At 45.4% G+C, this 22,703-nt stretch overlaps 1 protein-coding gene across 4 annotated transcripts; it reads left to right on the top strand.

The window, feature by feature from the left end:
• Window positions 1–301: 301 nt before the first annotated feature.
• Window positions 302–22,558, top strand: grb7 (growth factor receptor bound protein 7). Of its 4 annotated transcripts, none has more exons than XM_035404198.1 (16): window positions 302–478; window positions 3,603–3,671; window positions 5,173–5,344; window positions 5,922–6,060; window positions 11,232–11,388; window positions 11,818–11,939; window positions 12,116–12,190; window positions 13,532–13,669; window positions 14,116–14,226; window positions 15,156–15,254; window positions 15,416–15,496; window positions 16,410–16,529; window positions 16,959–17,028; window positions 17,332–17,419; window positions 18,447–18,540; window positions 19,451–22,558. In XM_035404198.1, the coding sequence occupies exons 2-16, from the start codon at window positions 3,662–3,664 to the stop codon at window positions 19,595–19,597; spliced, it is 1,623 nt and encodes a 540-aa protein (XP_035260089.1). In that variant the 5' UTR covers window positions 302–478; window positions 3,603–3,661; the 3' UTR covers window positions 19,598–22,558. The 4 variants fall into 4 exon arrangements, with proteins under 4 accessions (XP_035260089.1, XP_035260087.1, XP_035260090.1 ...); XM_035404196.1 differs by having other exon boundaries at window positions 303–478; window positions 5,136–5,344; XM_035404199.1 differs by lacking the exon at window positions 302–478 and adding an exon at window positions 1,959–2,934.
• Window positions 22,559–22,703: the final 145 nt, after the last annotated feature.

Below are 22,703 nucleotides of genomic sequence, written 5' to 3'. Positions count from 1 at the left end.
AACTGAAAATGTCAAATGAAGTTGAACGCGAAACCTGTTTTCTGTTTTTTAAAATTTCGTTTATAATTTTTTTAAATCTCAGGTTTTTACAATGTCCTCAGACGCTGTATATTTTTAAGGTGATACTGTTTCCAAGCTTGCTCAGCCATGTAAGATAACTATACACCAATGCGGTACGAATTTCATCGGGCGCAATCCTCCATAGAATTTTGTGTGAAGTGTATAATGCTCAATAGAGACATTTAAAACATTTAAGATAAACAAACAGAAACACTTAGGAGCTGTGTCACAGCGCACGAGAACGGTCAGCTCGCTCGCCTCCCAGGTAAACTACTGGCCCCTCCCACGTGTAAGAGGTGCCGGGCAATGGTGACGACAGTGGGAGCGGCCACACTAATGGGTAAGGAACAGGATCTCCCGGTTGTATGTGATCAGTAACTCCGCCGTCTACGTACTACCTGCCTCACCTTGTCAGAAGGTAAGTCTGGTTTCAATTTTGATGGCTGCCGAGTATCCGTGTGCATATGAGCACATGATATGTACATACAATGTGAAACGATGTATTGCTTATTGTGCTCTATCGCCGGGACGTCAGTAGCCTAATCGCGGGGGGTTTTAGGATGTGTTTTCCAGTTGGCGCTTCGAAAATCTCGCAAGTTGAAGTAAAGAGCGTGGTGTGTGGCATTCGATTTATGACATAATTCTTGGAGCCTCATTTCCTAATATAACTTCTATGTACAAACGTTTTAATTCATTTTGATAAAATTAATATTTTATAAACTCTGCTAATGTCGGTAAAATGCACAGTTTTTAAAATATTTAAATGGTCACATTTAGACAGCCTCCCCATTGTAATTACATCCAATGAGGAGGCTGTAAGTGGTCAGACAACAGTGCAACAATGAATACAACTTGAATTCAAATAACGTTAAATGTTGTTTTAGTCTGTTAGTGCACTGTTCAGTTGCCTAGTGATTTGTCACAAATCTGAGTCGATGCAAAGTTGATTCTGTAGTGGTGGGTGGGTCAATGCTCAGTCGCAGTTGTAGTTGTGCGAGTTGCGTTGTAGCCTAGTGTAAAATTACCTCAGTTACGTATTATGTATTGCGTTATGTGTTGGTCAGTGCAGTGCAGCATCATGGTAGCTGCAGTGGCTGAATGTGTTTGTGTGTGCATGTGTGAGCACAGCCTGACATTAGCCATAACAGTACTGTTGAGTGCACACATACGCATATGCACCTTAACTGAGACAAAGACACACTAACACAGACTCCATTCCAATGCATAACATGATAGTCTTGCCAGCTCTGTGGAGTAATGTATGTAATTTTAAACTAAAACAGAAATAAATCATCATTTGGATGTATTTCATAACAGTGTAATGTTACAGTATGACTTGTGTCGCTTGTAGTACCTGTATCAGTTATCAACACCATCCCATGTTTCCCTAAGTCCTGCATGCCCTCTGAGTCTCGCAGTTAACAGTGTAAACTGAAGCCGGGATTTGATGGATTTGGAGATAAGATCTTAACTGCTGGTATGTACGCCAAAGAACGAACGTCCAAACCAATGGCCACTCAAAGGCTGTGCAATTTGCCTGCTTGGTGGGAAAACTGAAATAATATTTGACATCCTTTTTTCTTAAACTGATATCATTAACTTGGCAAGACGGTAGAAAGTGAGTTGAACATAAATGTGTTGACTAAATAACTTTTTTTTTTGAGTTAGTGATCTTTTTTTCCTCCCTTGGCTCTGGGTTGTCTGTGTTTGTGTATGTGTGTGATTATATTTTTCAGTGCCTTGTTGTGCTTCTGTGTTGCAGTAAGCCCGTATTTGAAAGCAGAGAAACTAGAGAGTGTGGGGGTGAGTCTCTGTGTGTTGTGTTAGAGACGGGGGAGGGGGGAGGCAGGAGGCGGGAGGCGGGAGGCGGGAGGGGGGAGGGGGCAGGTGAGTTTCAATATGAGGTGTGTTGGCAGTGAGTCAGACAGGGGCTGGGACGAGCCGTCCCCTTTTGTCTAAGTTTCACCCAGGACTTACTGTACTGTAGGGCTCTGTACTGTACCTGCATACAAAGAGCAGGGTGCATGCTGGCGAGCTGCTGCTGCTGCTCTCTTCCCGATGATGTCATCTCTCCCGCTGCTGACAAAACACCTGGGCAGCTTTCCCAACGCCCTCATCACCCCAGAAATCATCCATCCGTGCGATTCCAAATATAAACAATTACAAATCCCTTCACAAATATTAGTGGTTGTAAATTATTGCCTTTTAAGTGTGAACCCATGGAACTTTTGCACAAGCAGTTTTGTGTCGCGGCTCTGGAAAGTGTGCATGTCAGAAAATAGCCTCCTGAAAGGCATTGTTGGTAGAATAAGCGGTCCGTCCCCTGGTGTGAAATGCCTCGTCTCAGAATGTCCGCGGCGCGCTCTCTCTCCGCGGGACGGCGGCGTTCGAGTCGCCGTAGAGCGAAACTTCAGTTACGGGGGGCCAGGGAGCTGACGGGAGGTGCACCTCGGCTGTGTCGAAATGCGGGAGATTCCCTTCAGGTGCGCCGAAGCGCTGCGAAAATAGGGTAAGACGAGGACAGGAATGTAAAGCGATACCAGATGGCCCAGCTGGGAGATCCACTGTCAGCGCGCGCGCTCCTCGGGACGCTAACGGTAATAGCAGGCTTCGGCCCGTCCGTCCCGAAACAGGAATTAAAAATAGACGCGCTAACGGCCGGTCGACGCGCGCGGCCGGACGGCCGCCTGTTACGGCGGGGCGCGGACGAGCTGGACGCACGTACGCTAACGCGCGCGCGCTTCGAGGGGCTTGACATGGGTAGGCTTACACGCACACCCAGGAGCTAGACACGCGTGAGAGCTCACACACACTCGGACAACGGCCGGCCAAGCAGGGACCAGCTGCTCCTCTGCGCTGCTCCTATCCCAACAAGTAAGAAAGTTTTGCTTCCTTCTGATGTAGCAATAGAGAGAAAGCTTATCTGGGTGGACCTTTTGATCTGCACAATTAGATGGCAATCTTTCTGATATCTGATGAACAAGGTGTACGGCAGCACATTTCTCTCCTACATAAAATAAACATGCTCAAATGGTGAACGGCTTATGCACTGCGACAGTTCTTCTGCACTCTTGTATCCTCTTGCTTCCCGCATGGTTACTGTGGTCACCCGCAGTGACGCCCGCTTGTGAACACAGAGACGGGCTGTGCGTTTCACGCCTCCCGCGAGCCGCTCCGCACTGCGGGTGATTGTGCAGCCTGCCTGGCAGGAAAGCGTGTTTGTGCACTTGTTTGGCTGATGTTTTCCCACCTGTGTTCGGCGAGGGAGAAATCCGGTCGGTTCCGTACGCGCTCTTCTCCGAACCTACGCTTCGACTGAGCAACGCGGGGTGGACTCTGTCGTTACTGGCCCGGACAGTTGAGGCAAACATGTTTATCCGCTGTGTGCATGTTACAACAGACCTTACAAAATAATTTTAAAAATGGTTTCCGCATTGTGTGTACGTGTGGGGGGAAAGGAAGGGGAACAGGGAAGCTGGAAAGCATTTCTGAGATTTGATTATTACGGCGCTGACTTTGAGTTGCTTCCTCTGTTTATGCAGCGTTGAATCACAGAGACCACTGAGGTGACACCCGCTCCAGCGATCCCTCCAGTGTATTAATGCTAATTGGTGAGTACTGCTCCCCGTGCTCCCACCTGACACGCATACACACAAACAGAAACAGTAGAGTCTGCCAGTGTTACCTGGCGCACGGGTCAGTAGTCTCCAACACAATGGGCCTTTGTGATGGCTATGACGGAGAGCTTTAACATCCTGTCCCCCCCCGCCCTGGTGATTGCCATCCAGACATCGGGGCAATTACCTCACCCTGCTTACCTAATCCAGGCAATTTGTTCCTCGCAAGACCGTGCAACTAGCCTGCATTCTTTGGACAGATAAGACGCAGGTTTTGTTTTTCTGTGTAGCTACAGGCACTGCGGTGAGGCCCTCCAGCCTGCGCTGACGAAACGAACCCGTACCTCTGAGTCAGCATGCGAGCGACCGTCCTCGATTGCTTCTGCCTGCGTCCATCCTCGCTCTGCTTTCCGCATGGAAGTGTGCCTGTTAATACTTCCCACTTGCCAAAAAAAAGGCACTTCAATTCAATCCCTTTTGGACTTTTTTGTCCCTTCTCAGAGGGAGCGTCGTTTGTTCGCGAAGGGTCGAGTCGGCGGGTTCAGGGGCACGATATTCGCAGAGGTCGGGGCGCCGCTCCAGGTTCGGGCGCGGCCGCTCACAGACGCGACGAATCCGGGGCGATGACGCGTCGGGGGGGGGGGGGGGGGCCCGGGTCCCCACGCCGGCCCGCACCCTCGCACAATCGAACCGCTGAAGGAAAACCCTGGAGGACCGAGCCGGCCGTCCTAAGAATAACACGCCCGCGCGCGGCTACCCTAGCCGCTCGCTCCGCGGCCGTATCGCGTTTCCGTCTAATGGAGGGTCGAGGAAAGGGACACCGAGACGCGCGTATTTGGCGGCTGGGTGTTTTCGAATTCCGCTCGCCCGGTTTCCTGGTTCACTGCAAAGTCACCCTGTAAAACGAGAAGCCGAAGTAAAGTTTCGACTGGGCGAGCTCTTGTTTTGTGATGAACAACACGGGTTGTTTATGTGGGCAAGTTGTGGCAGGGGGTAGACTTGTGTTGATGCAGGTACACTGGCTCAAGTGATACGTGTACACACACGCACACGCACACACACAAACACAAACACGCACTCACACAGACACACACACACACACACACACACACTGGCAGCCTTCCCGATTTCTTCTGAAACACTGATACTACCATGCAGTGGAAAACACCTGAGTAGGCGTAAACACTCCCTCTCTCTCTCAGTCTCTCAGACAGATACAAACACTCCTCCCTCTCTCTTCCACTCACACACGCAAACACGCTCATGCATACTAGCCTATTTTCAGCTGCGAAACTGGTTTCGTTGTTTTTGTCATTTTAATTGCATCGCTACACGCGCCTCATTGTTCTTGCCATGTTTTTGGCTCCCCGACGGGTGTGACCCCGAGCGTAATCCTGCGCTGTATAGAAAATATTTCATATCCAGTTTTGGAGAGTCACTGTGATGTCATGTGCGTAGATGCCTGGTGAACTCCTGAACGCCCTCTCCATCTCAGAGAATGCCATGGAGGTGGAAGGCCCTTGGAGAGAAGTCTTTGAGGGTACGGGCAGGGAGGGCAGTGGCAGCGCCGACGGGCAGGAGGTCACCCCCGGCCTGGCCTTGAGTCCTCCGGCCCCCGAGGCCCCTCCCATGCGCAAGTCCATGCCCGTCAGCATTAATCATAACAGGTACGGGCTCACCGGGAGAATGAGGGATGAACTGACTCATGGGCTTATTGTTGAGAGACCAGCCTCCTGCCTTAATGACAGACAGACTAACTCACTGATGTAGGGTGGTACGGACTCCCTATCTGATGTATCAAGCAGTTCTGTTGGACGTGCAGAGTTGATTATTGTAGAGGAGTCTGTATGTACTGTGAAACATGATGCACCCCGATACTTACCTCTAGTTGCCTTATAAACAACTTATCACAAAGAGACTTCTGTGTAGTCATCACGTATGAGTTTATTTGGTGTTTTGCAGATATGTCATTGGCTGATTATTTTGACTTATTGACAGTCTTTAAGTGATACTCATTTTCAGTTTTATGTAATGCTTAAACCTGGAACCCATCCCTCCTCACTCCTTACATTCCGCTTTGACCTCCAGTAGTATAATGTTAACATTGTTAGCTGCTATGCAGATGGTGAGGACAGACAAACAGACTGACGGACTGGCACTCAGACAAACCGAGCCAAATGCAGGGCTCTTCGGGCTAGGGCGAATTCTGTACATACTACCCTTTATTTGTCACCTGTCTTTCAGATCCAAAAGGGAGGAGACCCAGGCCACTTCGTTGCCGTCCATACCCAATCCATTTCCAGAACTCTGCAGCCCCGCCCACTCCCCTGTCCTGGTTGGTTCTCCCCTCGGACAGAGCCGGCCCCCTTCGAGTGGCACACATGTGAGTTAGAGTGAGGCTGGGTGTGAGGGCAGTGCAAGAGGAGACCCCCACTTGACACACATGATATTCTCTCTGGCGCTCAGTAACATTATCGCGTTGCCTAAGTGTCAGTGCGGCATTGTGGGAATGTTTTGTGTTGGCTGAGCAGCAGCTGACCAGCCCTCTGCCAACAGAGAGAAGGAGGAACTGAATGTACTGTGTTGATTCACTACACCAGCTGGACAGGTCGAAAGCAGTTACTTACATTTTTTAATGTTATTAGAGAAAACAAACGCACCCCTCAAAACTTATTTTATGATGTCAACGGTTAATGCTTCGACCATGTCTTTTGTGATGAAGACCAATGTGGTCGAAACGTTAACCGTTCGCACGATAAAATAAATACTATTATTTGTTTTGTGTTTTTGGAGCATCAAGCGAGTGTGCGAGTCTTTTCTTTTCTGATTTAATGATTTTCACGTCCCTTGGTTTGCATAAGTCCTGAAAAAGGGGGTATTGTTGCTAAAATAATGTATTTGTATTTCGTTGTTCATCAGAGTCAAATAATACTTATGACAAGGAACTTAAATACAATGGCTCGCTCACAGAAATGAACATTCTGTCAAAGTAGTGCTTACTAGGAAAAGATTAGAAGTTAATACAAATATAACATGTCAATTTTAGACTCTTTAAAAAGTGCTAGCATAACCCCAGCTGCATGATGATGGTTCACTGAGGGGATTTTGGGAAAGCAGACTCCGAGCGGCGACGGCGCCGCCGGGCCTGGCATTCGGTCCGACTCCGCGCACGGGGCGGAGGAGCGTGAGCGGCGCGGTGCGTGGGAATGCGGTGGCGTGTCGCCTGCGCGGTGGCCCTCGGGGGGCGCTGTCACTCCCGGGGCTGACGCTCCTCTGTAATTAACGGCTGCCGGTGACGAGCTGTCACCGGCGCCGCGTTTGCCAGCGGTCGCGGCCGCCGGCCCTGGGGCGCGGCGTCGCTGCCTGAACTCCTTACCGCGCGACTTAGCGCCTGCGCACACACACTCGCTCGCACCTGTGCGTACACGCGAGCACACACACGCACGCGAGTATGACCACATGTACACACACACTCGCACGCGAGTATGACCACACGTACACACGCAAGCACACGCTCACACGCTCGCATGACCACACGTACACACACGCTCGCATGACCACACGTACACACACGCTCGCATGACCACACGTACACACGTGAGCACACACTCACACGCGAGTATGATCACACGTACACACACGTGAGCACGTGAGTATGATCACACGTACACACACGTGAGCACGTGAGTATGATCACACGTACACACACGTGAGCACGTGAGTATGATCACACGTACACACACGTGAGCACGTGAGTATGACCACACGTACACACGCAATCACACACTCGCTCGCACCTGTGCGTACACACGAGCACACACTCGCACGCAAGTATGACCACACATACACACGCATGCACACGCTCACACGTGAGTATGACCATGCGTACACACGCAAGCACATGCAAGCACACACTCGCACGCGAGTATGACCACACGCAAGCACACACTTGCATTAATGCACGCGCGACCCATGTGCAAGTACACAAACACACACTTAGGCATGAATACACATACAGTGTATGTTTTGCAGTTATATACACGCCTGTTATACAGGCACGTCTGCACTCCTCTACATGTGCATGCACATGCAAACCAACACAAAAGATCATCACATTTTGACAGGGGGAGTGCAGGAGAAAGAGTACATGGAGTTCCAGCGAGGAACATGCTGACACTCCTTAACTACTGTTTGTCCAAAGAAACTATGTCAATATTACATAGAATTTGTGACTTTTTTCCTGTGAGTAACGACGCATTGTTGTTCCAAAGACTGGGTGAACCAATTAAACATGATATATGTTCCTACAGACGGAGAGCATTTCAAGATAGCATACATTTATGTAATTGTGGGTTTGAGATGCTATAGTTTTCAAATCACTGGCATCAAGAATGGTTGGCCTGTAATTGCTTGCTTCTCCACACACGAAATGTTCGATAGGTTTTGGAGAGCTGCAGAGTCTTTTTAAAAGACTAGATCATGACATTAAGTGGAGAAGTACAGCCAGCCAGCATGTCTTCCCCGGTGTCAAGGAGTTATTTGCCACACTGACTAATGACTTGGTCAGGGAGGACTTCTTGGAAAAGATTACAGGGGAACAGCAATTGGGCGTGAAATGGCTATCACTCAAAACGCTTCTGGAAGGTGTTAAGTTCCTAAGCGCTGAAGTACTGCCATACCTGTGTTTACAACTTTTATAACACTTGAGTTGCTGGAATTATTTGTGACGTTGCATGTCGAGGTCTGCCAAAGTATAAAGATCAGAGAGAATCCAGTATATTACACTGATTGCAGTAGCCATAGACTGTGCGTGGGGCTGTGCAAGTTACTGATATATAAGTTGAATGTTGTCCTTTTATATTGTTTAGTATAGTGCATGAGTACTGTTTCAGGTTATCTTCATCTAGGGTCCCCTCTGTAGATTACCTGCTAATGGACTAAGACTGGAATCTTGGATTTCTAGTCTTTATTTTCAATTTTTGACCAACCCCCCGCCCCCCAAAAAAAAAAAACCAAAAAAAAACTGAAAACTGAAAACAGGGATGTTTTTTTTGTAGAGCAGAGAGAACACCAGATTCTTTCCCACTTTGTCCCTTCAGATAGCAATGGCCTTATCACATCAGCTAGGAGCAATAACCTTGGTGTGAGTTTTAATTGGCAATGCTGAACCATCCATATCAGCTGAAATTTATATTTAGTGAATTTTGTTTAGTACCTTTAAAGAATTAAAAACTTAAAATTTTCAAGCAAGAAAGTAGCACTGGACAATCAGGACTGCCACCTAGCTGACTTTAATGTATTAACATGAAAACTGACTGTGTTGGTCATTAAAACTCTTTGAACCCGGGTGACGTCACAAAACACTCCCCTTAATCTCTGTTGAATAACTCCCTTATTTCTGTAGGATCATTCTCTTTTTTGTTATGCAGTGGAGACTAGCTGTTTAAAATATGTAGAATTGCCGGACAATAAGACAGATTTGCGTTTGACTACATTTCTCTAAAATTTTGGCTGTTTTGTCACCAACAGTACTTGCTGCTGGGAACACACATGAGCACAGAGCATACATCACTGCAGTTGCAATACTTCAGAAACATGCCGTCATATTCACGCTATCATAATAGGTTACATGCTGTTGGTACTGTTCCTGTAATGAAAGATGGACGTTACTATGTATATTCTACTCCATTCTAATGTATTGAGTGTTTTAACTATAGGAATATAAGCATTGTTTTACTGGCATTACAAATCCTACTGTTATTCTTAATCTGTGATACATTGTGATTCATGTCACATTTGTTTGTCACATGCTTCAATATCTTTTAGCCCAATCAGTCAGTTCTTGTTGAAAGATAAATAAGATTAAAAAATTAGTTGTTATATGGATATTTATTTGTAAAGGTATTTATTTTTGTTTTACCTTATAGTTATATATAATGCTAATTTATTTTACTTTTATAATCTATTATTGTTAAACAGTTATTTATTGTTTTGAGTGTCATCAAAATAAAAGAAAATAGTTTTATTTAACCATTTCAGTTCTCTGAGCATATTTCCGCCAGGTATGCTACATTATAAAGCAATGGTATGTCCTATTGACATGGCTCTATACTCCATACAACCTATTCTTGCAATGTAAGATGATATACCCAAGCTGACACTTTTAGTTTTGGAGTTATACTCAAGTGGACACATTCTTTTAGTAAATGAAAATGATTTTTTCTTTCCAATAATATCAACTAATCCATATCCTGGTCTAAATCTTGACATTTCCTGTTAGGAGCAGGGGTTATCTATTTGGATAAACCTGTTGAATCCGTTAAAAAAAACTGAGTAGTGAAAAAACGTCTACATCACCTTAGGGGTCAATGAGTTAAGACCCTCACCATGAGCTGGCCTGTGGAGAATAGGCTCCCTTTTTTGAGTCTGGTTCCTCCAAAGGTTTCGTCCTATCTGTCCCACCTAGGGAGATTTTTCTTAATGCTGTCGCCCTGGGCTTGTATTTGTGGGGGTTTAAGGGTCCATTTTGAAGTGTGTTGTGGCAAATGTTTCGAAAATGCTCCATAAAAATACATTTGATGATAAAAAACGTTGTTACATTTATTGAACATGCAGTACAGAATATCAAGTTTTCTGCAGCACCTGATCTCCAGCACATTTCACATATATAAGTGTTTTGAAAAATATTTCCAATTTCCTTCAGTAAACCCTACATGTCTCAGTAAAGAGAAAAAAATAACATCAGGAATGAAAGGCAGGAGGACAAAACAGGGAAAATGAAATTGGAAATGAAAATCTGAATCCCTAATCAGCACCATGATAGCTGCACCTGTACGCAGTTTCATTTTGCATCAAAACCCTACCAACAAAGCAAGAATGCAAACATCTGTCGTTTCCCCCCCAGTATCTCATAAAAAAAAAAACTCCAGAATGCAATAAAGAAATCTAAGGATATTAAATCGGAGGGGGAGCCTTTCCAAGAATGTGTAGAATATTCTTTCGGCGAACGTAGACACGCAGGGAAAAATGAACAATACATAATGCCTCTCTTATCGTCAGCCGTACCCCCTGGCTGTCAGGGAACAAGTCTGGTCTCCTTGATTGACAGGCAACATATTCAGGTCAGACTGGTTCCTGTCACAGCGCAGGATGACAGACAGCCAGACGGCGCGACAGTCAACATGCCGCGTGACCCCGCGGTGACCCCGCGGCGACCCGCTCTGCGGTCTCGCCTTCCTATTTTTTTTCTCCTCCTGGTTCGGGTGCCTGCCAACCCAACCCCAATCTGCCGAAGGCGGAAACGGCAAAGGGAGGGAGAGAGGGAGAGAGAGAGAGAGATAGAGGGTGAGAAGAAGATGGAGGGAGAGACGGAAAGAAAAAGAATGGCACTGCGTTTTGTCTTTACCTGTAACTGACTGCCAGTTATGCGGTCAGTTATGTATGTTGGTTCCTCTGTGTCTCTTGTCTTTTGTGTCCTGACGCCTGTCTGCCTGTCACTCAGTGCCTGTGAATCTGCACGCCGCTCAGCGACGCCTGTCTTGTGTGTCCTCGTAGGTGGTGAAGGTGTTCGGGGAGGACGGCCGCAGCCGGTCCTTGTGGGTGCCGGCGGGGGCCACGGCCAGGGACGTCTGCCACATGCTTGTCCAGACCGCCCACTGCGCCGACCAGGAGAGCTGGGCTCTGATCGAGCTGCACCCGGCCCTGGGGCTGGGTAAGACCGGGAGAAAGCACACACTCGAGGGATCAGTACGGGAAGCAGAATTTGTGACCTATGAAAGGCACCAGTTTCCTTCTGGATATCTGGGCTCCACTACAGTGCAAGATTGAGCCTAAACACTGCGCAGAAGGACTAGGCATTTACAGTTCTACTCAATCCCTAATCAGAATCATTAATTCCCTTGGTTTGCTAAATTGTTGCAGATTTGTACTGTCATAACAATGCACAAGGCATGTTTCTGTCAAGTCCGCAGTTAAGCGGAATTTGTGCCCAATATGAAAAATACTGGTAACAAGTGCAGTATCCAAGAAAAATGATCGTATTATATTCAAGTTTCTGAAGACCAAGATCCAAGTTAGTTTCCTCATGAAGATCTCTTAGTGTTAGATTGTGTGTCGTGACACTCCGTACGTGTGTCTGCAGAACGTTGCCTGGAGGACCATGAGACTGTGGTGGAGGTGCAGGCCACCTGGCCTCTAGAGGGCGACAACAAGCTCATTTTCCGCAAGAATTATGCCAAATACGAGTTCTTCAAGAAGCCTGTGGTACTGAGCTCCTCATTTCTTTTTCACACAATTATATAAGGACAGATCTGAATTTCTGCAGCTATCTGAGGCTCAGAGGAAACATTGAACGGGTTCCTTTCCTTGGTTGATGGTTAGCCCCACCATCTTGTTCTAATATGGTTATTTCCTCTTCTTTCTTTACTCTGTCTGCATAGTTATTCTTCCCAGAGCACATGATCTCGGATAGTGCTGATGTCACCAAGGGCATGACATCATCAGAACTCATCCAGGTAAGAAAGTTGGTCAGTTGTATGAAGTAGTCTCAGGGATGTGCTGATGAATGGAGGTAAAGGAGGAATAAAGTGAATACGATGAGGTACTGTGTGGTGAACTGACTGGTTAGAGAATACCAATGCCATCTCCTGTGAATTTTGTATGATGAGCATGACTATGCATAGTGGATTACTTCATGCAGCAAAAACATTTTATTGCATTTAGCAATAGCAATATCAATCAGAATCACCATTGAGGTTAATACAAAAAACATCTAGAATGTAAGTACAAAAGACTATTACTGTACTTAGTTTGGAAAAAATATTTAACCAAGTTAAACAATTTGAGTAAATTTAAAAAAGCATATACTAAACAATATCAGTATTAAGACAAAATATTTCTATAAATCATATAGCTGTGTAACACCAATCCAGTTTTTCTTAAACATGCCCTACCATACAATCTTGTTCATTTAGCTCTGAATTTGTTCATTGTTAGCTAGCCAACTCAAAAACCTAAAGAAGCTAGTTACTTCAAACTATTTTGATATTATTTGACGGGCCTTTTAAAATTGTGGGAAATATCTTTTTATATATAAATACATATTGTTCTACTGATGTTAGAATAATATTATAATAAGCTTGATTTTGTATAACCTTGCATACAAGCTATTTGTAGCCCAGAGTGCTTCACAAAAAACACAGAGAAAAGAAAATATTGTAAAAAATTTGTTCCTAATAAACAAAAAACCATAAAAAATGAAAAGGGAGAGTGCTTAAACTGCTCAAATTAAACTACTAAAATGATCACAAATAAATAAACAAGATCAAAGATAACATTGGAATGAGAGCAAGCCAAACCAGCTAGGAGCTAATGTAGATATCCAATCAGCCGTGTCATTGAAACAGCCTGACTGTTAGTAAGCCAGTGGCAGAAGGTCATATTTTATTAATATCTTGGCTCCATTACAAAGCATAACAATAAAACAGACTTTAATTCCCACATTAGCCATTTAACTATTACAGCTATATTTCAGTCATACTATAGTGTGAATAGGAGAAACCATTGTCGCTTTGCTTTGACATTGATTCTCATAGGAAACTGTGGGTTTTTATCTGGATGACTGGGAGATGTACAGGGCATGTGTGGGAGGCGTGGGTGTGGCTAAGAAGGCTGGAACTTTGATTGCTGTGAATTGCTGTAGCCTGATTCTAACCATTGTGGGCTCTTCCTGTAATGTATCTGTTTAATCCTAATGTTCTAGTGGATGCAATGTAGGCCATAGGCTGTGGAGAGTGAGCTTGAACACTGATGTAACATTTGATAAGCCTTCATGGAAGCCCTCACCCTCCTCTCAGAATCTCCTCAACTCGGGGAGCTGTCCGGAGATCCAGGGCTTCCTCCACGTCCGGGAGCTCAGCCGCAAGCCCTGGAAGAGGGTGTGCTTCTTCTTGCGGAGGTCGGGCCTCTACTGCTCCACCAAGGGCTCCTCCAAGGTCAGTTCCTAAACCTTGCACCGTCACCTCCTCCCGCTGCTTTGCCTCCTCCTCCCCTGTCCCCAGGCTGAAGCGACCGTGTGGCGCGCGACACTGTGAAATGATTGCTCATGGGCTGGCACCACTGAGCCAGGATTTAATTAGTGGTTTTGATGTGGGTTGATACCGCGCGTCGCTGAGACCTTAATTAGCTCCGGCGCTGCTGGGGATGACAATCTGGGGGTGGGGGGCTGGGGGGGCAGCAGAGTGACATTGCAGCCCCTCCCATAGAAGCCTCCTGGACAAGTCAGGCGACATCACCCATATCGTTTGAAGCACCAGATCGCAAGGCTTTGTAGTTTGAATGCAATGAGGAAATGCAGCAGGGGGGTGGTGATTATGCACCTGGACTACAAAGGCAGGCTGTAGAGGGAGAATCCTCAGCTACGTCTGTGTGCGCTTCACAGGAGCCCCGTCATCTGCAGTGTGTGGCCGACCTGGAAGACCTCAACATTTACACTGTCGCTAACAGTCGCAAGCTCTACGGGGCCCCCTCAGACTTCACCTTCTGCATCAAGGTAATGCAGACCAATACACATTCCATCAGCTGAGCCCTTAGACCTAAATACTGCCGCACATTAGCGTGCTGAAAAATACTGCAGCACTTTAGCGTGCTGAAAAAATACTGCACCACTTTGGAATACTGAAAAATACTGCAGCACTTTGGAATACTGAAAAATACTGCAAGACCAAAGCATACTGAAAAATACGGCAGCACATTAGAATACTACAAATACTGCAGCACTTTAGCATACTGAAAAATACTGCAGCATTTTAGCATACTGAAAAATACTGCACCACTTTGGGATACTGAAAAATACTGCAGGACCAAAGCATACTGAAAAATACGGCAGCACATTAGAATACTAAAAATACTGCAGCACTTTAGCATACTGAAAAATACTTCAGCATTTTAGCATACTGAAAAATACTGCAGCACGTTGGCATTCTGAAGAATACTGCAGCACTTTAGCATACTGAAAAATACTGCAGTGCTTTAGCATCCTGAAAAATACTGCAGAATGCTGAACAGCAATATAGAACCTGGATAAAAGCTGTGAATGCAAATTCCATACATGTCACATTTAACGACCGTGGTCTGAGCAAAAGAAATTGCATATGGAAGAGATTTGTCCAGATCCAGCCTGAAACTCTTCTGGAGTTATTCAGGCTTGGATTTTTTCGATATCCGATTTCAATTCCAACATGCTAGCCTGTCACCAAAATATATGTGACAATCACGTGTCTCAGATATTCCGCAATCCAGTTTGTCAGCTGTAGCAGATATGAGTGCAAACCAGGCCAGGGAAGCACTAGGGAGTAGAACCGTAGAACATATAAACACCGTAGAAGACCCCAGCACTGCCAGAACCACTTCAGATCAGAGCGGATCGAGTGTGCTGTTAGAGGTATTGCTGACAGAAACCCGGTGTGGGTTCCGTTGCAGCCTTCCAAGAACCGCGTGCGGTCGCGGGATATGAAGCTGCTGTGTGCGGAGAACGAGCAGACCCGCACCTGCTGGACCACCGCCTTCAGACTCTTCAAGGTGAGGCAGGACGAGAGTCTGGTCAGCCCGCACATCCCGCTCTCGTTACAGTCGACCGTTTTACACCTTACCCACAATTCACAGGTGCTGTATGTGACACGTACTGTATGTGCATGTGGGATTCATAACTGTCTGCCTGTTTCTGATGCTCGTGATGGCAGTATGGAAAGCAGCTGCAGTGTAACTACCAGCTCTCCCAGTCCACACGCAAGCAGGAAGTCACACTGCGCCAGGGCGCCAAGGTGAGAACGCCACCAGAGACGCGTGTGTGTGTGTGTGCGTGTGTGCGTGTGTGTGTGGGTGTAGTTGTGTGTGTGTGTATGTGTGTGTGTGTGTGTGTGTGTGTGCGTGTGTTTGGGTGTGTGTGTGTGTGTGTGTGTGTGTGTGTGTGCATGTGTGGGTGTGTGTGTGTGCTTGTGTGTGCACGCGTTTGTGTGTGTGTGTGTGTGTGTGTGGGTGTGGATTTGGGTGTGCGTAAACACAGCACAGACTCTATCTATCACTATCCTGTCTGGAAAAGCACATATAGAACAAGGACGAATACTCACAGAGCTCTTCAGATAGACCTTTGACATAATAGTGGGTTGGATTCCATTCTTTTCAATTCAAGGACTTTATGTAAGTCAATATAGGGGAAGAATTGTCTATTGCAGAGAGTCAACTGGTAAATTATAATGTTTTATGCTACAAAAAATCGTAGACATTGTTCAATTGACTATGACTCCGATAATTACTAAGTACAGTGTAATTCAAATGAGATTATTATTAGATTTACATTTTTATCTTGGTGGGCAGAGAAGAAGGTGTCGATCTGTTGCCTGCATGACTGCGCTTGCAGGCTTGTTAATTGTATTTGTTAATAAAGTTCAGCGTGAGTGACCTCTTACAATACTGCTCTTCTTGGAGTCGGCTACTGTATGCATGAGCTGGGCACGTCTGGAATATGAACAGAAATGGTGCTTTATTTCAAATTGTAGTGTGACTGCAGCATTGCTGACTAACTGTCCTCAAATGTGATGTGGAAGTAGTCGTGGCCTTGTGGCCCAATTAAAAAATCTTAAATGTGCTGTGATGTTAATGTGGCCCTGGTCTTGCGCTGTTGACCTTTCGTGGTTTGTTAATGTTGGGTGCTGCTCTTCACAATGTCCCTGTCAGCGCTGCGTGTCAGAAGCATCTCTGGTGGCCATGGACTTCTCTGGGAAAGCAGGAGGAAGAGTGATCGAGAACCCTCGAGAAGCCCAGTGCGCGGAGCAGGAGGAGGGACAAACCTGGAGGGTGAGAGACACAGAGACGCAGAGAGACGTGGAGAGAGAAAGAGAGAGAGACAGAGAGAGACAAAGGGAGAGAGAGACACTTGACTTTTAAAAACCATTGTTTAACCTTAACAAAGCTCATGGAAAAAAAATATTATGTCTGTTTTAGAACAAAATAAAATATACAAAGACAGCACTGTTCTTTTAGATTCTACACCAAAACCCTGCTTGAGGTAATCGTGTCCTCGGCGTACACGTTTCGAGCAACTTGCTGCTCTAGCCGAGCTCAAGGAAAGACAGACAGTATGAAAAGCCTGTTATAGAGGGCAATACAGTAGGAGAATGATGAAGCGCAGGTGCGTCTGTATTGTTCTGGGTATGTGTATGTGTATGTGTGGGCATGTGCTTTGTCAGCTGTGGGTGAACTGTCCTGTGTGTTGTGCTTCGTCAGAAGAAGACGGCCCTGCGCTACAGCCTGCCAAACAGCCTGCCAAACAGCTGCCAAGGGTTCCGCAACACCTGTGAGTCCCGCCCTGCGTCCTCACCCGACCCGCCTCGGGCGTCGCGGAAACGACCCATGACCTGTGACCCAACTCGCATAGAGCCACACATAAACTTGGCATTCTGCTTATTGGAATTGCAGACAGCAATGTATTTGAGGGCAGTACCTGAACAGAAATCAAATCGATTGTTCAAGTTAACAAGACAATTAATTGGTCCCCATTCCATGCATAGAGAAAGCAAAGTTCAATCTGGTCCTTGGTAATTGAGGAGTGAGGATCCATTTTCTCTTGTTGTTGATGCCCGATTCTGTCTGTCTGCAGCGATTCACCAGACGCAGCCCTGGTTCCATGGGGGCGTGTCACGCAGGGAGGCCCAGGCACTGATCGAGGAACAAGGGCTGGTGGATGGGTGAGTGTGTTACGCGTTGTGTGTCTGGTTCACGCCTCGTCCCACAGAACTGCATAGCTCCATGTGTGTGTGCATGTACAGTGAGGCTTCTACATTATTTGCAGGGCTTGACATTAACACCCGCCACCCGCCAAATGTGGGTAGAATTTGTCAGTGTCACTCTGTCACTGGCCAAGAGTGACCTTCTGGTAGCATTTTCTGTGAAATAAAAATCATTGTAGTTTACAAAAGGCATCAGAAATAATTAAGTCAATCTGAGGTGATACTGCATGATACTACAACTCCCAAGAACACGTGGTGCACACTGTGTGCTCATTCCATTGGCCAGCCCAGTTTGCTTCCTTGTGTCTTGCCTCCTCAGCCGAGCTGGGAGTATAATTGAAAAGAGGGGGAACTCGGCCGAAATCAAACCACTGCCAAATATGGCGCTGCTTAAAAAATGTGTATAGCCTAGAGCGCAGATTCTGATTCTCTGGTTGTGATTGGGAAAACACAGAATTTGCCATACCAAACACAGAAAACAACAATAGCTTGGTAAATGAGCATAAACTTTGACAAATGGACGTTCATGATTAATGATGTTACTGAGGTTGGATAGCTATAATAGTTTCTTAGTTTCTGTTCATATAAAATGTTATGTCTAAACAAGTGCTTGCAGTTCATTCTCCAGTATATTTGTTACTTTCTTCGGTGGGGGGTTCGGCCAGTGAAAATGCTGAGTGGCTACTGACTTTGGAAAACCACTAGCCACAGTGGCTGGTGAGCCAAACAGTTAATGTCAAGCCCTGTTTTTGGCTGAATAAATAATGACAGTGTAAAATCTGTCATTATTCACATGAGTTTAGATTTATGTACTGTTAGGACATGGCGACGACGAGATGAGGGTTAGTTATGTAAAACTAATAAAATTGTAAAACCATAGAATTTGTAAGATGGTATGTAAAACATGTAAAACCATAGAATTTAAAGAGGGTGTACTTGCGGTACGTTTTCACATCGCTGCATGTGCGTACATGTGTGCCTGTAGGATGTTCCTGATCCGGGAGAGCCAGCAGCATGCCCAGTGCTTCGTCCTGTCCCTGTGCTACAAACTGAAGACCAAGCACTACCTGGTCATCCCGGTGAGCGCCTCTGTTTATTTCTGCCCCTGTTCCTCTCTCATCTGCCAGTCTTCCTGGCTGTCGTTGATCATACGTCTGTCTCTGTCTGAATATCTCTACATCGCCACCATTTTGGCTTCAGAACGTTTCTGTGCGATTCTCTTTCTGCCTGGTGCTCTTCATTTCTGTCTGATGTCCTAGGCCAGGGCTGCCCAACCCTGTCTGTTCCTGGAGGTCCACTGTCCCTTTTCAGTTCAACCCTAATTTGGCACACCTGATTCTATTGATTAGCAGCTCAACAAGATCTCTGGCTGTTGAATGAGGTGTGCTTTGCTAGGGATGGAGTGAAAACCTACAGGATGGTAGATCTCCAGGAACAGGGTTGGGCAGCCCTGTCTTAGTCTGTCTGTCCTACTGTTAACTTCTCTATTTGTCTGTTCGGCCCTGCTGTTCAGACTCTCAGGCTGTCGGTTCATGGTTTCCACCTCCTTCACTTCGGTTTTCACAACACCACACACCTACAGTGTCAAATAATAAACTTTACACAGCACTTATCAGAACAGTTACCAAGTGCTTCACAGAAAGTTTCAAACAGTTTCAGGCAGTTAAATCCAAAAAGGTTAAAAACGGATAAAAAAAAGTCATAAAAATGAAACAAGATAAGAATATAACCTGAAGTTACATTACAGCAAAAAAGATAAAAACATTATTATAAAAATGAGAAAGTAATGATGGAATAAAAGCTAGCCTATAAAAATGAGGTTTTAAAAGTGATTAAATGAAGACAGAGATTTTTAGCCTGATCTGCTTAAGCAGGTCGTTCCAGAGTCTTGTGGCTGGAGCGCTGGTGCGTGTGGCACGTTGGTGTGGAGGTCAGTCCTACGTTTCTGGCTGTGGCTGTCTGTAACTTCGGCCTGCCCTTCCCCCTCAGTGCGAAGACGATGGCAGGAAGTACTACACCATGGACGACGGCGTCACGCTCTTCATCGACCTCCTGCAGCTGGTGGAGTTCCACCAGATCAACCGCGGGATCCTGCCCGTCTGCCTGAAGCACCCCTGCGTTCGAGTGGCGCTCTGACCGTGCCCCCCCCCCCCCCACCACTCCCCCTTAGACTTACGGACGGTCAGTGACGCCCCTCCCTTGGCGCTTACCACCTGCGCTGGTCCTTTCACCCGAAAAGTCGAAACCTTAGGAACCGTCCCAGAAGAAGGCAGGACGTGTGGGAGATGGGACCGGGCCTAGGACACGATTTAAGGGGTTTTGGGGTAGAACTTTGGAGCTTTTTTTATTCCCCGTGTTACTATGAAACTGTGGACAGCCATTCCAGTCTAGAGAGGTAAGCTGCAGGGGAGCCACGCGTACAGCGAAAGAGATCCGGACCCTCTTCGGTGTTCCCTGTCCTCAGTGTGACACTTGGGAAGCACAGACTTCTTCACCCTCGGTGTGGCGACCTGGAGCTCAGGTTGCCATGGAGGCGCGTGGATACATCGCTCACCTTCTGAGCCCGCGTCCATCACAGACACACCAAGGGGCTTCTGGATTCTCGTTGCTCTCACTCCCTCCAGAAAGAATGACTGATTTGTTTAATTTTTTTCAATGAACAGAGTACACCCTATATAATAGAAACCTGGCTAGCCAACACATGCAGTTATATGTAGCAGCAGGCACAGCCTAACTGAAGAATGTTTGGCAGGTGTGTGCATTCGCAGGTGCTCTTGCACGCTCTTTGTATTCATCCTTGCCCAAATGTGGCAGGATTAAAGATCTGCACTGGCCCAGACCTGACCCTAACCCTAACCCTCACCCTAACACAAACCTAACCAAAACGTGGCAGGATTAAAGATCTGCACAGGCCCTGACCTAACCCTAACCCAAACACAAACCGTAACCCAAACATGGAATGATTATAGATCTGCACTGGCCCTGACATAAACCTACCCCTAACACAAACCCTAACCCAAACATGGCAGGATTTAAGATCTACCCTGAGTTGGACATCATGAGATGTTTAGCCAGGTATCGCCAATGAAGCCCCAGGGAACGGTCAGCGGTGCATGTGAAATGGGGATTGGGGGAGAGGGACGAGATGGCTCCCATTCCTCTACCCTACAGGTGCTGATTCGGTCTTTTGCCTGTGCGAATGACTGCTCACCCTAGACTTTAGTGCCTCTATCATGTTCAACATCAGTGACCTCATATGCTAGTGCTCCTCCTGGAAACAGCTGTAGTACGCATCAAACTGGGCGTGTCCTGAATGTGGCATTATGTAAGGGATGGCATTACTCAATTTCGTTTAGAATTGTACCATTATTATATCTCTGTTATTACTGTACACTATGATGAACTGTCTTTTAATGTTATGTATAAGATAATGCAGAGCTGTGCTGGCAATGCAAAGCTAGTTAATGTGTGGTTTGGAGGAGGGGTGATGTGGGTGGTGAACAGCCACTCACTGGCCTTTTCTCTGAGGACGCAGACTGCACAGCTGTGAGTGCTGAAAAGCTCCTCCCACTGACAGCACTCCTTATTGGCATTATGTGGAGTGATCCACTGTGCCTATAGCCATGCACAGGTTTTATAGCACCATATTGAGACATTATTTGCACGTGTGCAACACCTTTAGATATGGGTATGCATGATGCACAATTACATGTTAAAGGTGATTCCTCTTAAAATTAGGTTAGTCCACCTTTTTTTGTGTTTTAGCCCTAGTAAAGTGTAAAAGGCATTAAGTTAGCATGAACAACTGAGGTCTGTATCTCCTTTGGTTTTGGCCGGCCAACACTGCACACATTTTGAGTCACTTTGTGTTGATGAGCACCACTAGAGGGCGCGGCTGTTCAATGAATGACTTGTTCCAGCTTTGCAGTGCTGTAGATTCAACCACACGCTACATATCCCAATCTTTGTTAAGGTTCACCTGTTAACTTTGCATTTTTTAAAATTTTTTATTCTTGAACTTGGTTTGATTCAACAAGTAATGGAATGCTGATCTGGAATTTTTTTACCAGCCATTTATTTTCAGTTTTCTGTTAGTCTTTTGTTAAATAGCTGCTTTGCTTATTTGAAATAAGGTAAAGGTGTTTCTTCACATTATTTTCACTTCTTTTCAGTGATGTCTACCCTTTGAAGGCCCTTTTAAGATCTCGCTCAATTATGTGTAATTGGCTTAATTGCAATTAATTATTACAAGTCCTATAAAAATGAACTTGAAATTAATATTAATCTGTAATATCAATTTGATGAAGACCCATAAATTAATCTCAGAAATTTAAATAAATACATTGACTTATTGTTTTACTTTTTTAAAGAACATTTCTTAAAATAATCTTTCAAAAAGATTCAGATTTGAAGATTCAGATTTTTCAAATCAGTTTATATCTCAACTCTAAATGTTTGAGCCAACATAAGATGAAAATTCCAGGACCACAATTGGGAATCACTGAATTATGTAGTGGTCTCAACTATGCAGGGTAATGGACTCCACTATACAGGGTAATCACACTTTTTCAGATAAAAAGCTATTTAAAAAAATAATGTAATGCAAACTCACTGAAATAGAATGCACACTTAATGCATGATTTTGCACAGTGGTGTTGTCTTAAGCTGCTACACTTGAAAATGGGAAGCCAAGTATATTTTGAACTGGACAAAGTCAACCCCAAAGAACAATTTCTGAAGACATTTAAATAAGATAAATAAAAAATAAAATAAGCAATACTGTTGTGTTAAATGTGCTCCAGTTATACTGTTTATACTTCTGAATTAATTCTCATCCCTTACCTAAATTGCTCCTCTCATAAAAATATTGGTGCTAGGTGTTGGTCCCTTCCAAACCCTGTTAATTCATGATTTAAAGAATGCAAGGCCAGTTAACTTTCATATATTTTATACACATGTGTAAATGACTAAAATTAAGTTCAATATATTTTTCCACAAATGACACATTAATTCAAAGCAACTTCATATTACTTCCTGACTTTCTGTCTGTATTACAATAAGTGGTTGTTTTAATAAAGCTTTGAATTTCCCAGAATACACATTGGCATGAGAATTTAATTGCTTTTGTTAATTTCAAAGTTACCATTTCAAAGAACTGATTTTGACCTCCAGAGAGTTGATGCTATAGTTTACTGTGTGTGTGTGTGTGTGTGTGTGTGTGTGTGTGCAGTCACAGACCTGG

This window comes from Anguilla anguilla, chromosome 2, assembly GCF_013347855.1.
Source record: "Anguilla anguilla isolate fAngAng1 chromosome 2, fAngAng1.pri, whole genome shotgun sequence".
In the NCBI taxonomy this organism is placed as follows: Eukaryota; Metazoa; Chordata; class Actinopteri; order Anguilliformes; family Anguillidae; genus Anguilla; species Anguilla anguilla.
The sequence above is the reverse complement of the archived record's forward strand: the minus strand, read 5'-3'. Positions and strand labels throughout refer to the sequence as shown.

Coding starts and splice junctions, on each gene's coding strand:
- grb7 (XM_035404196.1), top strand. CDS start 5,136: ATGCCTGGTGAACTCCTGAACGCCCTCTCCATCTCAGAGAATGCCATG. Junction 13,670..14,115: donor CCACCAAGGGCTCCTCCAAG/GTCAGTTCCTAA, acceptor TGCGCTTCACAG/GAGCCCCGTCATCTGCAGTG. Junction 18,541..19,450: donor AGCACTACCTGGTCATCCCG/GTGAGCGCCTCT, acceptor CTTCCCCCTCAG/TGCGAAGACGATGGCAGGAA.